Raw genomic sequence first — 14,913 nt, forward strand, 5'->3', positions numbered from 1 at the left:
AATGAGTGGGGGTAAAGATGCACGTAGAAAAGGACACATTCTGTTTCGTGCCCCTTGCGTTCTCTCTCGCTCGCACAGAGTATAGCGCTCTCTTTCGTCATGCTACGTGCGAGCGAGAGAGAACGCATGGGACACGAAACAGAGTATGTCCTTTTCTATGTGCATCTCGGCTCCCACTCCTCAACACTCGGTCTAGATAATACTATGTCTATGGGTAGATCCCTGTTCCCTGTCACCTGTCACTGCGCAAGTACGTTGACATATTTCGATTGACGTATACGTGCGTGCGTATCTCCCCAGATACGTCAGAGAGGAAATCAGAGGAAGTAATCGCGGTGTAGTGTGTATACGCTGTACAAATTAGTTTTTTTCTCTCCTTTCTCTCGTTCGTTTATATATTAAATTAGGTAAGTCATATATAAATATTCGCGATATCTTTTTATTAAGGCTATCTTGCGCGCATATAAAAAATATTTATGATTTTACACTTGCAATTTTTTAAATTTCCGAAAATATTTGCAAAATAATAATTATCTATTTATGTAATTTAACATTTGTACATATATTGGTTTTGATATTTTTTTTTTATAGCCTGAATCATTTCTTTTATGATAAAGTTAAATTATAAATAATTCGAGATATAAGAGTGCTATTTTGAAATGATTATCGACATTGTTTAATGCTCAAAGATATTTTATATACAGTATATTTATAGAAAATCAATACTTTTAATTTTCATCCAATAGAGCTTGTAAGGATTCTCGTGTCTGTAACATAATGTATCTTAATTTTTTTCTTTCTTTCGATTAGAGCGTTTTTAATAAAAATAATTAATTCTCTTTTTTAACAAATAAATCTTCTCTGTATAGAAAAATGAGGAGTGGTAGCAGATTACTAAAGGTTCTCCTGCAAGCTTCAGAGAAGGCAGCAAACATTGCCAGGACTTGCCGACAGAAGGAAGCTTTATTTCAGTTGTTGGTACAAGAAAAATCCTTGGAAGAAAAGAATCCACGTTTCTTTCAAGACTTCAAAACATTAGCCGATGTCCTTATTCAAGAAACTATTAGACACGACATAGAAATTGAGGTAAAAGAGAAAGAGAGAGAATATGAAGAAATTTTTATAATACTAATGAAAAGAATTTCAATTTATTTTTCTCATACTTCAAACTCTCTCATTGCACTGTGAATAGTTTCCAGAGCTGGCTAAGTTGGTACAAGGCGAAGAAACTAATGTATTCAGTAATACTTTAGGAGAATCTATTATTGTTGAAGTCTGTTCGTGCAACAAAGAAACAACACAATTGTTGACTAAAGTTATGGGCAACGATGCTGTGGCGGCGGAACTGCTTGCTACTGAAGTTCATAAAGACATTCAGCTTTCTGATGTGCCAATCGTGTTAGAGATTCCCACTGATTTTGACATCAATGTTGATGATCTTGGTATTTGGATAGATCCGATCGGTAAGTATATAGGCCTACAACAGAAACACTAATTTCAGATTATGAGATATTCAATTGATATTTAGTACATTTAAATTAATTCAGGGTAAGACTGAAAAAATACACAAGTTGGACAATATTATGGTAAAACTAAGTCTCTCTCTCTCTCTCTCCCTCTCTCTCTCTCTCTCTCTCTCTCTCTCTCTCTCGTTACTAAGAATTGTAATTGGTCTGTAAACTGAGACGCAGCGCTTGTAAGAATTTCTGTTTGTTTTGTAGTTTGATAATACATGCCTGTGGAGCAATTCGTGGAACTTTTGTAGATTCAACAGCAGATTACATAAGTGCAACGGAGGTCGTGGACGAGCAGACTGGTTTACATTTAAGTGGCTTACGTTGTGTCACTGTATTAATTGGAGCATATAAGAAAAGTACAGGGGTACCAGTTTTGGGTGTTGTTAATCAACCTTTTTACACCAATGTCGATTCTCAGTAAGTAGAATGAAATGATAAACTTCTAACAAATTCAAAATATAAATTTTTCTCTTTCTTATTTATATTTACTCTTATTTGTTTGAAAGTATTCTGTGTTCTTATTTATAATGAACGGAAAAGAGAGAATTGTTTATTCTTAATACTGTAACAAATATATTAATATATTTGTATGTGAATAATGTTCTTCATTTTATTATATTGTATTAATTGAATAGGTGGACGGGGAAGTGTTATTGGGGTTTTCTGGGAGGTGGCATTAGCAAGTCTTCCATAGATAACACAAACAACGCCGATAAAATCATTTTACTCAGCCGTTTTGAAGACGCAGACGTAAAATCAAAGCTGTTAGACAATGGATTCAGATTAATGGAAGCGACTGGAGCGGGATACAAGATACTAAGCGTTGCTCTTGGACAAGCGGCCGCTTATATTTTGTCAAAGGGTTCCACTTTTAAATGGGACACGTGTGGACCACAAGCACTTCTATCGTCGGTAGGCGGAGGCATCATCGAGTTTAAAGAGTTTATCGTAAATCCAAATTCAGAAAATCTGAGTGTGAATTATTTACCTATCGGCACGAATTTTTCCAACCGTGCAGGCTTGATAGCGTATAGAGATTCCCAAGTTTTGGAAAGTTTTAAGTGCATTTTATGCAAATCATCTAATTCAAATTAAAAAAAAATATATATTTTGACGAAGTTGTATCATGATAACATCTGATATTATATTCCGAAGATTTTTTTTCAATAATTACATAATATAATTTATATTTGATATTATATAAGTAAATTGTATTTTATTCCATATAAATTTTATGTAAAAGAACTAAATGTTTTGTTTTTATGAACTGTTTTTAGTGATTATTTTGTGATATTATTTATAGATTCTGATTCTATTGTACAAGATGTTTATAATACAGATGACGTGTCCAGTAAGAAACTAATATAATAATAGCTATTGATTGGATAAATAGATTATTATTATTTGCTTAATTGATGTTAATTATGATATAATAAATATGGGTCCAAATACAGATCATTCGATATATATATATATATATTTGTACACATTTTTACTTTTATTTGTTATACGATTATACGTGGGCAAGTCAAATATAAACCGAACTTTTTCCAAAACATTTTATTCAATCAAAATATTTCCATCGCACACCCAATTCATTTTTTTACATAGTTTTCACTCAAATCTAAGCATTTCTGTCACTGGATTGACAGTTTTTTTTTATTCCCGTGTCATAAAAAGTGGTGGAAAAAAGTTCAATTTGCACAATTGATTTCAGACACGTCCTACTATTTTTTATAATACTGAAATAAAAGAACTGCCGATCTGCTGGCAAAAATGCTTAGATTTTAGTAAAAACTATGTAGAAAAATGACTTTAGTGTGCGTTAGAAATATTTGGATCGACTAAAATGTTTTGAAAAAATTCGGTTTATATTTGACTTGTCCATGTGAAAGCGATTTCCTCTCAAGAAATATAAATCTCATGTCAAAAAACTTAAACTTTTATAATATATCTATTGTTCTATATTTTTTATTGTGCGATTCTAATATCTATTAATCCTTCTCCGCCGTGATAATGCGGCGTGGATTGTGGTTGATTATCATCATTATAATTGTTTTCATTATTGTTAGGAGTTTCTGTTGTTTGCGGGAATAGCGGTGGTAATTGGTTATTATTAGTGCTTGTAGGTTCTTGTTGAACGATAATAATCGGTTGTGTCCATTGATTTCCTTGACGTTGATGATCCGCTTGATGTCCTGGTGGAACATTCTGCCATTGCCACCATGGTCCTCTACCAGGATGCTGTTGTCGTGTATTATCGGTGGTGATAATCATCTACAAAAATACACTTTTTAAACTATCTTTCACACATATATTCTCCTTTGTATATTATATTTACGTAGTTTTCTCTGCCATTTTTATTTTTCCGTCAAGCTTTAACTCTAAAACACTAATTTCGAATGTTTTAAAACTCGATATATTCTCAATCGATATATATTATCTCACTTTCCAAATTCTTGTTTTTATTTGAAATTTTTGTAATGAGAAATCTTTTTCAAATGTCAAAAAATATAAATAATAAATGTGTTTATAATATAAATAATAAATATTGTATATAATAAATAATCGTCACATTAAAAAATTTTTGAGAACATAAAACGTTGATTATTTAAATGTTACAATTGAGGATTTAAAAAATATTGTAATTGTGTATAAAAAAATATATATCTTGTTAAAAAAATGCAAGTATATATTTATATATAAAAGAATCAATAATTTAATTGAGAGATATGAAATTTGTGCTCTTATATGCGATATTACTATGTCATTTGTTTTCGGATTTTGGCACGTCCATTCGATATCGGAAATAAATATATTATTTTGTTTCTGTTGCTGCTGATATGCCCAAGAACCTCGGCCAGGATTATTTCCTCTTCCATTTCCGATACCAGGGTCATTAAATGGCCAATTCTGATGAGCCTCGACGCTTATAAGTAATGCGACCACGATCAACAGTATCTTCATTCTCTATTGTTAATTACAAGGGAAAAAAAAAATCGATGTAATATGAATTATGATATTGATGTTAATTTACATGATATGCTACGTGTATTTATATTTAAAAATTTTTTCTCAAGGATTGAAATTTATTTTTCTATACTCTATTTTGTTATCTTACTTATAATATTATTTTTTTAAATAATACACATATTGCCGATTCTCGGGATTAGAAATAAACTATATACAACTTGCCAATATTAGAATAATTACGCAAAATGAATTGCATTAAATTTATATAAGATACAATTGACGCAAAATAAAATTACTTAGCATAGCACTATCGTATGAACAACGTTCGCATTAATAATTATTGTAAATATGAAGTTCCAAATAGAATTGACAAATTATAGACAATTACAAAATTATATATGGCACTCGAGAGTTTTATAAATTTTCGACGACTCAATATTTTTAATCGCATTTTTTTTTTTTTTTTTTTTTTAATTCGCGTATTGATTACGCAACTTCATAACGAGCCATTTCATTACTTACGATAATGTTGAAGAGAATGGAAAGGAACAGAATAAAAGCGAAAAGGTGCAATCAATAAGAAAAACCGCACTTTACTGAAAGAACATCTCTACGTCGTTTCCTTATATAGCACAATTGGCATGCACACAGAAAGTCCCGCATCGAATTGAATTCAATTGACTATGAAATGACTAATGATATATCGGTAAATATGACGATACATTCGATGGATTTAATCAAGAAAGAAACGACTCGTGTTTATCGGCCGATTAGGACTTTTCTCAGCGAGATTCGTCATCGTAATACCGGTTCGAAATTTTAGCCCAACAGGTATCGTAAAAATTACGGGAATCACCGGCTGCTACTATCATTAAGCATCGAATTATAGGACCCGCGAACCGGCGCCTGTCGTGGAATTATTGTAATTTATGTCACGGTTCATTATTATACCGTTGTATATGCACGTTTAATGTATGAAAGGTCAATGAATGTCGCTTGCTGAATATACGCCGCATTTTTTTTTCCAAAACACCGTTCGTATAGCAGGCTCTCGATAATGTATCATTGGCAATACGTAATCGATTCTCTCGGTGAGAAAATGGAGATAAATTTTTATTTCAATTGCGAGATCCATCTGACAATGAGATCGCGAGTTTTAAATCAATTAATTTGGAAGAATCAATATAATATATATATATATATATATATATATATATATATATATATATATATATAATATAAATTAAATAAATTAATCAAAGTTAAACGCGTGATTCGAATTAAAGAAAATATTTATTTTCGTTATCCGAAGAATTGCAACCCATACAGCACCGCAAGATTGCAATAACATTGCAGCAACATTTCTCTGCAAGATTGCAACATTGCAGAAACATTGCGAAATGTTGCTGCAACGTTGTTATGATATTGCAGCAACAGTAAAATGTCCGCCTACAGAAATATTGCAATATAATATTGCAGCAACATAGCAATATAATATATATGCAATAATGCTTTATGTGTATTTATCGATATAATATCCTTAACATATGAAAAAAATAATAAGAAATTAGGCCTATAAGAGTCAGAATCTAGCGTGTATATAGATTTTCTGTATTATAATAACGGAATTATAAAATGTAAATTTTTCAGTACACATTCGACTTCCTTCAGTGACAGAGAATATCTAAGAGAAATAAGAAAAAACTCAATTTGCAATTGCGTAAATTCACAATTTCTTTGTATCCGAAATATTCAGATATCCGGATGCAAAAAGATTGTGGTGAATTTACGCATACGAGTTTTTTCACATCTCTCTTGTCTTTATATAATCTCAAAATTTATTTATTAAAATCTGAAGTATATCTTTTGCATATTAGAAAATTATTATCAAATTTTTGATTTTATATAAGAATGGAAACTATTAAAAGAATTCTTAGTCCAATGTCTGAGCCCCTGTATTGGGGTCATATCATACGATTTAAATTAACAAAAATAGTTATTATATCTTTTTAATCTTACTAGCCGCTCTTTGTAAATTTTATATAATCATCATGACTAAAAATTAAATGCGGAATAGATAGCGCAACATGCGCCGCATAATGGTAAACGAATGAACCAGCGATTATTGAATACTTTTTTTGTAATATTTTCGGAATGTTGCTGTAACATTGCTAAAGTTATATTGTAAAATAATGTCTTTGCAATATTTCTGCAACATTAAACTGCAATATGCAATATTACAATGTTGCAGCAATGTTGTTGCAAGCTTCAGTGCTGTATGGGAAATACTTGTTCTATGAAATTCCGATACATTTAATATAATTGTTTTAATATTATTTTATAATAAAGAGACAATTATTATTGAAAAAAATTTCCCTCTCTCTTTCTCTTGTAATCTATCTTTCTAAAAGATGTACGCAATATTGTTTTGTTCTACTGATGCTTTAAAATACGTTTGAAATAATTTAAGCGTCATTAAAATGTCATTTAAATGTCGTTATGGGGAAAAGTATGTAAAAATCTTTTCATAGCATCATGTGTTTTTTTTTCTCGTAGTTGCAAGCTTTTTTATAGCATAGAAATCTTGTGGTACAAGTGTCGCGCTTGATTCACAAAAGTTTCGTGCCGGCCGATGTCGGCATACTTGAAAAATCATCGAATAAAGGCCAAGTAACAATTCCAACAGCTAGATGGAACCATCGGAACGAATCGTAACATCAGAGAGAACCGGTCTCACAAACGGCACTCTTTGACGAAGAAACCTCTAGTCGCGCTCGTGTATTCAACCTCGCAAAAAAAAAAAATACATATTCTTCTATAAACATATAAATTATTTCTACCGTATTCGCAAAAGATTTCTACGTGGCGAATGCAAAAAAAAAAGAAAAAAGTATCTTCATTCAAAATCGGCTACTACAAATTTTAGCTACACAAAAAAAAAACTTTTATAAAAATAAGTTACATAATATTATTTTTCGATAAATATATCAACCTCACCTAAGATACTTTTATTTATTTATCCGAGTATATTTATCTCCCCGATCGTGATAAATAAATTTAAATTGATATTATCACTTGGAATAATTTTTAAATGTAAAAATATTCCTCTCTCTCTCTCTCTCTCTTTCTCTTTTATCTCGCCGCATTCTATTTTTCTTCCTCGACCGGGCAGCCGTCCAATCGACCATGGTACCATGTACGTTCAGAGAAAAACGAACACAAGGTCTTCAATGAACGAAAACATTCCCCTCGCGAGGAGTGTGGTCGCTCAAGTACCATGTCTCGATATCGCGAAAAGGGACTGTGTCCCTTGCGGAATTTTTCGCCACGCTATCGCACACTCTATCGCCAATCCCGATTACTCTCGAGTTCGAAGAAGCCGCTTTGAATCATCTGCTCGTTAATTCGAGATGTTCTTTTTCTCTCTCTCTCTCTCTCTCTCTCAGGCTTAAACGCCTCTTTATTACCGTGCGCAACTATTGCCTTCTTAATGAACACCGTCATTTATAATGCGTGGCGGCTGCTTCTGTCGGGTTTATTAGGCGCAGAAACCGAAAAAACCTTCAAAGGCCCCCCCCTTATCATTTATGTGTCGCGCGTTAGTGGAACGATTATCATCGGACTAATCGACGATCCCGGTGGGGATATTGTACGTAATTCGATTATTTGCGTGTACCGCAAATTAAATGTGTAAAGTTACAACGCATCTCGCGAAAGCAATAATTGACGAAGCGAACGCTAAATAAGAGTATCGATCGATATATTATGTGCTAACATCGACGATTTTATATACTTGTAATTATTATTAGAAATTTTACAATTATACGTGTTGTATTATTCGCATTTTTCTTTCGGACAATTTGTACGTAAATTTTTCTGTTTATACATTAAGTAATTAAAGAATGAAGAGAAGTGAGAGAAAGAAACATACAAGGCCCCGTTAAATATACTTATACTAATGTTCAATGTACGATTATTATTCATATAATTAGAAATGATTTAATTTTTAATTATAAATTGAATCGTATTAAGAGAAGAAAATTCTCGTCTCAAACGCCACGAACGATCATCTGTGGTCCCGAGAGTTCGTATGCCTCTCTCTCTCTCTCTCTCTGTCTCTCTTTCTCCCTTTTTCCGCGGCGCAACTTTTTCTCGATGTGAAATAATCGACGCGTTTCTCCTCCGCAGCGATCCCACGAAACGCATGCACATATACACGCGGGAAGAAGGCCGTGAACATTAATGCGTCTCTGCGATGTGACAGACAGACAGACAGACAGACAGACCCGCGTGTCCGTCGTGCCGGACGGGAACAGAAGAAGGAAAGGCGGAGTTCAACGAGCGTGCTCGAAATCGAGCATACATACGTCCTTCTCTGTGAGACGACGAGGTTGGAAGGAATTTTAGTTGTAACGCGGACTACAGAGAGCATTATTTATTAATAGCAAACCCGATGGCGTACGCGTGTGTGCGTGTATGTGTACCGCCGCTATGAGGGAGTGGCGCGGAACGCCATGCTAGAGCGAACGCAACAGCACGATGAATCGTGGAATGGATCTCTTCGTGTCTCTCTCTCTCTCTCTCTCTCTCTCTCCTGCGCTTTAGGTTTCCCGATCTCTTCACCTTTCTTATACCCCCGCACGATTCTTCTGTCGTACCGTTCGCGCTTACACTCTTCCCTCTCTCTCTCTCTCTCTCCCTTCCTTCTTTCCGCTCTGCATCCTTGTCCGGCTCCCACGAGCGTGCTCTCGCTCTCGCTTCGTTCGAGCCTTTCTCTCTTTTCTCGCCGGTCAACATACGGATGCCGCCTTCTCGCTCGCTCACCCACGGGACAGCTCGCCGTTGTAGGAGAGTAGACGAGCGCTTTGTCGGCGCCCGCGGCTGAGATCAAACGCGCCGACCGCTTCGCCTCCCCCCCCCACCCTTCCCGCCGCACCGTAACACGACTAAGGCTCCTCGGTACGTTCGTTCCTCCGCTCCGGACTGGTCTTACTCTTTCTCTCTCTCTCTCTCTCTCTCTCTCTCTCTCTCTCGCTCTTTCCCGCCGGTATCGTCCGGCGAGCCACGTTGAAAGAGTCCACGGCGTGCTGCTGCTGGTCGGCCCGGTCGCTGGAACAACGAATCGTTCTCTCTCTCGCTAGCGGCAAAACCGTATTATAGCCTTCTCTGTATCCTGTCCTGCGCGTCGAGGGCCTCCGTGCACCTCGCGGACCCTATCCCCTTCTCGCAACCCTTCACGAGAGAGAGAGAGAGAGAGAGAGTCCCCATTGCGTTTCCCTCGCGATAAATATTTACCCTCGCCCTTTTGACGCCGTTATCGTCTAATCGACGCAATTGCGGGCGACGCTTGACAGTTAGCCGCCGACGACGACGACGACGACGACGACGACGATGTCTCGGTACGCGCGACACGCTTTATTCTCGAGGATTTAATTAGCGGCTCCGATATGTCGCGGGCGCGCTTTCATGTCCTCAGTTGCTCATCTTCTCATTTTACGTTTATGGAACTAATGGTATATAATATTGTCGAGTTCTCAAATACATAAGCGAAAATAATAATTTATTCACAGCGACCAAATTGAGATTGACACGAGAATTGAAATTATAATCGATCTCGATCCTCTTGTTCGCCATAGATGATCATTAACAAAATTACTTAAACTCAACAAGCGAGAGACAGAGACAGAGAGAGAGAGAGAGAGAGAGAGAGAGAGAGAGAGAGAGAGAGAGAGAGAGAGAGAGAGAGAAGAGAACGATTGTGTATTCTTATCGGTGGCGCAAGAAACTTATCTGGAAATAGTTTATTATTAATAGACGATACGCGCGTGAATTCACGCACACGCGGAAACGCAGGTAGGAAGAGGTGGGAAGGAAGGGGGAGGGGGGGGAGAAAGATAGAGAGAAAGTATATACGCGAGTGTGCTCGCTGCCGGCTTTATTTCGAAGCTAGTCTGTACTCGCGTTTTTTGAGCTTCGCGTTTTATTCTCCTTACTGCCGAACAGAGAAAGAGAGAGAGAGAGAGAGAGAGCCCCGCGTTCTCGCTCCCCCTTAGCCCTTCACCCCTCACTGCCTCACCACGAAACCGTCATCTCCGTTCCCTCGCAACCCCCCGCTAAGCCGACCACCGTTTCCCTTTTGCCTCTGTCTTCCCCTCGCCCAGGTCGCCGCATCTCCCTTTCCCCTCTGCCCCACCTCCCTCTTCTATCACCCTCTCTCTCTCTTTCTCTCTCTCTTCGCCGACCTTCTCTCTGTCGCCTCTTAAAAACGAGACTCGCCGCCGACTTTCCGACAAAGGAATAAAGAAAAGAAACAACTAGCCACGCTACGCGGCTGAAGATGGCACGGCACGGCACAGCACGCCGTAGCGTGGCATGGCGGGTAGAGGAGCCTTTCTGTATATAGGGAGCGCGAGGGGGATGCTTGAGCACCGCCGACCGGCGATCCAGCGGTGTCGTCGTGCGGGGATCCCCGAAATAATGGAAAATTCTCGCCGCGTCGTTGACGTCGCGATGCGATTACGCTCCGTCGTTATCATTGTACATTTATAATCCGCATTATCCGTCCGTACCGATTATCTCGCGACGTATTATATACGCAAAGGTTTTACACTTTATCCTTTTATACCGTCGATTTTTTTTTTACATATTTCATAGCATGTATTATTTATTTAGTTTGTCGCTTTTTATTATTGTATTGTATCTTAAATATCTGACAAGGAGAAAAAATTTTTAATTTAAAAAAAATTTCAAATTAAAAATTTTTTCTCTTGGAATATACAGGGTGTTCCATTTTAAAGGACCCACTCAAATATCTCAAAAACACTGTGTTAAATCGAAAAATGTTTCAAACAAAAGTTGTGTGGCTTCAAGGGGGCCATAAGATGGTGACAATGATTTGACCTTGGAAAATCATTTAAAGGTCATGTGAAGGTCAATTTTAAAATCTTAAATAGAAACCCCCATTTTTTATTTAGTATTCTTGTAGCTGACATCGAGAGCTTTCCAAAACACTATAATAAAGTATTTTTTTATTAAGTACCTTTTGAGTTATTTTATATTTTAATCTGACATATTTTGATTTAAAAAATAAAATATTTCGTAAAATATTCGGTTTTTGATAATTTTACCGTAATACTTCTATGTACAGAATAATAAGACAAATTAATTAGTGTCAAAACAAACAAATAATTGTTTAAAAAAATACATTGTAAATAATTTTCTTAAAAACAATTTTTTTTTATACTAATTGATTTGTCTCATTATTCTGTACATAGAAGTATTACGGTAAGATTATCGAAAACTAAATATTTTACGAGATATTTAATTATTTATATCAAAATACGTCAGATTAAAATATAAAATAACTCAAAAAGTACTTAATAAAAAAATACTTTATTATAGTGTTTTGGAAAGCTCTCGATGTCAGCTACAAGAATACTAAATAAAAACAGGAGGTTTCTATTTAAGATTTTAAAGTTAACCTTCACATGACCTTTAAATGATTTTCCAAGGTCAAATCATTGTCACCATCTTATGACCCCCTTGAAGCCACACAACTTTTGTTTGAAACATTTTTCGATTTAACGCAGTGTTTCTGAGATATTTGAGTGGGTCCTTTAAAATGGGATACCCTATATATATATATATATATATATATATATGAATATAATATTTTTTAATTCGCGTTAAAAAGAACGATAACAAAGTAATTTTCCTTCGCGAATTGACACGTGCTTCTCTATTTTTCGAAAGCGAATTGTTAAAATGACGCTTATAGCATGTATTATTTATCTAGTTTCTCGGTTTTTATTATTGCATTGCGTCTCAAATATCTGACAAGGAAAAACAATTTTTAATATATATATATATATGAAAATTGATGAGAAACTATCGAAGGATAGAAATCGCGATGTATAATATTTAATTTCGCGCTACGCGTGGTCAGCGCGAAACTTTGTATACAAAGGACCTCGGCGTCGATTTTTCTTCAAGTTAATTGTTTCTTTCTTTCTTCCTTTTTTTTTATTTTTATTTTTATTTCGCCGAAGCGTGTGGTGCTAACAGTAGCGGACGGCATGGTAGTGGGGTATTTAAGGGGGAGATACCGGTATATATCCCGAAGGGGCGATTTCTTTCTCGATGGCGACGCCTATGGTTCCTCTGAAACACCGCTAGGAGATAATAGCGTGCGGGTACAGTCTCCAAAAAGAGTATATTTCCGATTCGATATACGGCCATTCCGAGTAATACCGCGCAGCGGTGCAATCTCTCTCACGTCAGTGAAGCGACATAAATAAAGAATATATATCTCAACGAAGAGAGAGAGAGGGGGGGGGGAATGCAAAATCGGAGCGCTTTATCCCAATTTGCTTGCCTCCCCCTCGTTTCTTCCTCCGACTCGTGCTTCGTTGAAGTAACGCACGATGACGTGCGTGCGTAAACAACATCCGTGTGTGTAAACGGATCATAATCATTCAATGGCAAGGGTATCGATTCCGCGGCAAAGGTAGGCCGAAAATTGAGGATCTTTTTCTTTTTTTTCTTTTTCTTTCAACAACGATCGTCCGCGCGATCAAGTTCCTGTAGTGATTCTAAGGACGAGATATTATTCCCCATTTTTATTCATCGATCCTCGAATGTTGCGGTGAAAGATTATTAACGCGTGATTATTTATAATCCGGCTGAATTTTGATGGCGATGAATTTTCTTTATATACGATTGTCATTATTACGATTTTTCCAATTTTTGACAATATCGAAGAATATTTGCGATACAATTAAAAATATACATTCAATATATACAGGGTGTCCCATTTTAAAGGACCCACTCAAATATCTCAGAAACACTGCATTAAATCGAAAAATGTTTCAAACAAAAGTTGTGTGGCTTCAAGGGGGCCGTAAGATGGTGACAATGATTTGACCTTGGAAAATTATTTGAAGCTCATGTGAAGGTCAACTTTAAAATCTTAAATGGAAACCCCCATTTTTTATTTAGTATTCTTGTAGCTGACATCGAGAGCTTTCCAAAACACTATAATAAAGTATTTTTTCATTAAGTACTTTTTGAGTTATTTTATATTTTAATCTGACATCTTTTGATATAAAAAATTAAATATCTCGTAAAATAGTTAGTTTTTGATAATCTTACCGTAATACTTCTATGTACAGAATAATGAGACAAATCAATTAGTATATATAAAAAAAAAATTGTTTTTAAGAAAATTATTTCCAATGTATTTTTTTAAACAATTATTTGTTTTTTTTGGCACTAATTAATTTGTCTTATTATTCTGTATATAGAAGTATTACGGTAAAATTATCGAAAACTGAATATTTTACGAAATATTTTATATTTTATATCAAAATATGTCAGATTAAAATATAAAATAACTCAAAAAGTACTTAATGAGAAAAAATACTTTATTATAGTGTTTTGGAAAGCTCTCGATGTCAGCTACAAGAATACTAAATAAAAAATGGGGGTTTCTATTTAAGATTTTAAAGTTGACCTTCACATGAGCTTTAAATGATTTTCCAAGGTCAAATCATTGTCACCATCTTATGGCCCCCTTGAAACCACACAACTTTTGTTTGAAACATTTTTCGATTTAACGCAGAGTTTCTGAGATATTTGAGTGGGTCCTTTAAAATGGGACACCTTGTATATATTCCTATAAGATAATAATTTATCAAGTTAATTATATAAGTTTTAATTATATAACTCTTTGGGATAAAAAGGTTTCTCTCTCTTGTTAATTTAAAGAGATTATAAAAATACAGAGTTTGATTAAAAATATATATATGTCTCTCTTTCTCTTTTGTCAGGCGTCTATCTACGTCTATCTTACGAGTACGATCTTTTTGGACAGCAATTCGATCTCCATCTCTCTTTATTATTTAATTTAATTAAGAAAAATTGGAGAACACGACGAAGCAGTCGGAAGCTTTGAATTCGTTGTTTTTAAATCTCCGTAATTTGCGGGGGCGAGAGGTAGGTAGCTTTTGAAAATCATCGTGAAAATTATTTTCGCACAGAGAGACATTCGCAAGGGGGTACGTACGTCAGAGTCCAAACACGGTAACACGCGCCCGTTCGTAATTTCTGATGCTCGGCCTGACGTCGTTTTGCATATATACTACTCCGGAAACGACCAAGTCAAAGATCGGCCGCCGCTGCCGGCTTATTTTGACAATACGAAACGCGGACATATCTCGCGGAGCGTGACATAAAAATCACAAAGAACGAAACAATTATTTTTCGGGGGAAAAAAAAATCAATCTTTTTTTTTTTTTATGACGTGTGTATATCGCGAAATTTATATTGACGTCTCGCCACAGGCGTCGAAAATAATTCTCGGCGTTTTAAGCTCGTTTTACACGATCCATAATTCAGGAAAATATTCGACAGAGTCGAATTATTT

General features: G+C 35.5%; 2 protein-coding genes across 2 annotated transcripts; one reads left to right on the forward strand and one right to left on the reverse strand.

Annotated features, from left to right (window-relative positions):
* The first annotated feature begins 265 nt into the window (after nucleotides 1-265).
* Nucleotides 266-2,874, forward strand: Ipp (inositol polyphosphate 1-phosphatase). The gene is made up of 5 exons (XM_070293492.1): nucleotides 266-407; nucleotides 870-1,086; nucleotides 1,193-1,463; nucleotides 1,766-1,934; nucleotides 2,153-2,874. The coding sequence occupies exons 2-5, from the start codon at nucleotides 874-876 to the stop codon at nucleotides 2,610-2,612; spliced, it is 1,113 nt and encodes a 370-aa protein (XP_070149593.1). The 5' UTR covers nucleotides 266-407; nucleotides 870-873; the 3' UTR covers nucleotides 2,613-2,874.
* A 584-nt stretch (nucleotides 2,875-3,458) lies between these two features.
* On the reverse strand, nucleotides 3,459-5,107 carry LOC138932029 (uncharacterized). Its single transcript, XM_070293493.1, has 3 exons — nucleotides 5,013-5,107; nucleotides 4,281-4,487; nucleotides 3,459-3,794 (listed from the first exon to the last, which is right to left on the reverse strand). The coding sequence occupies exons 2-3, from the start codon at nucleotides 4,482-4,484 to the stop codon at nucleotides 3,489-3,491; spliced, it is 510 nt and encodes a 169-aa protein (XP_070149594.1). The 5' UTR covers nucleotides 4,485-4,487; nucleotides 5,013-5,107; the 3' UTR covers nucleotides 3,459-3,488.
* Between the last annotated feature and the right edge of the window lie 9,806 nt (nucleotides 5,108-14,913).

The sequence above is a fragment of the Polyergus mexicanus genome, unplaced genomic scaffold (assembly GCF_030449975.1).
Source record: "Polyergus mexicanus isolate NDT 795.1 unplaced genomic scaffold, iyPolMexi1.0 SCAF_3, whole genome shotgun sequence".
NCBI lineage: Eukaryota > Metazoa > Arthropoda > Insecta > Hymenoptera > Formicidae > Polyergus > Polyergus mexicanus.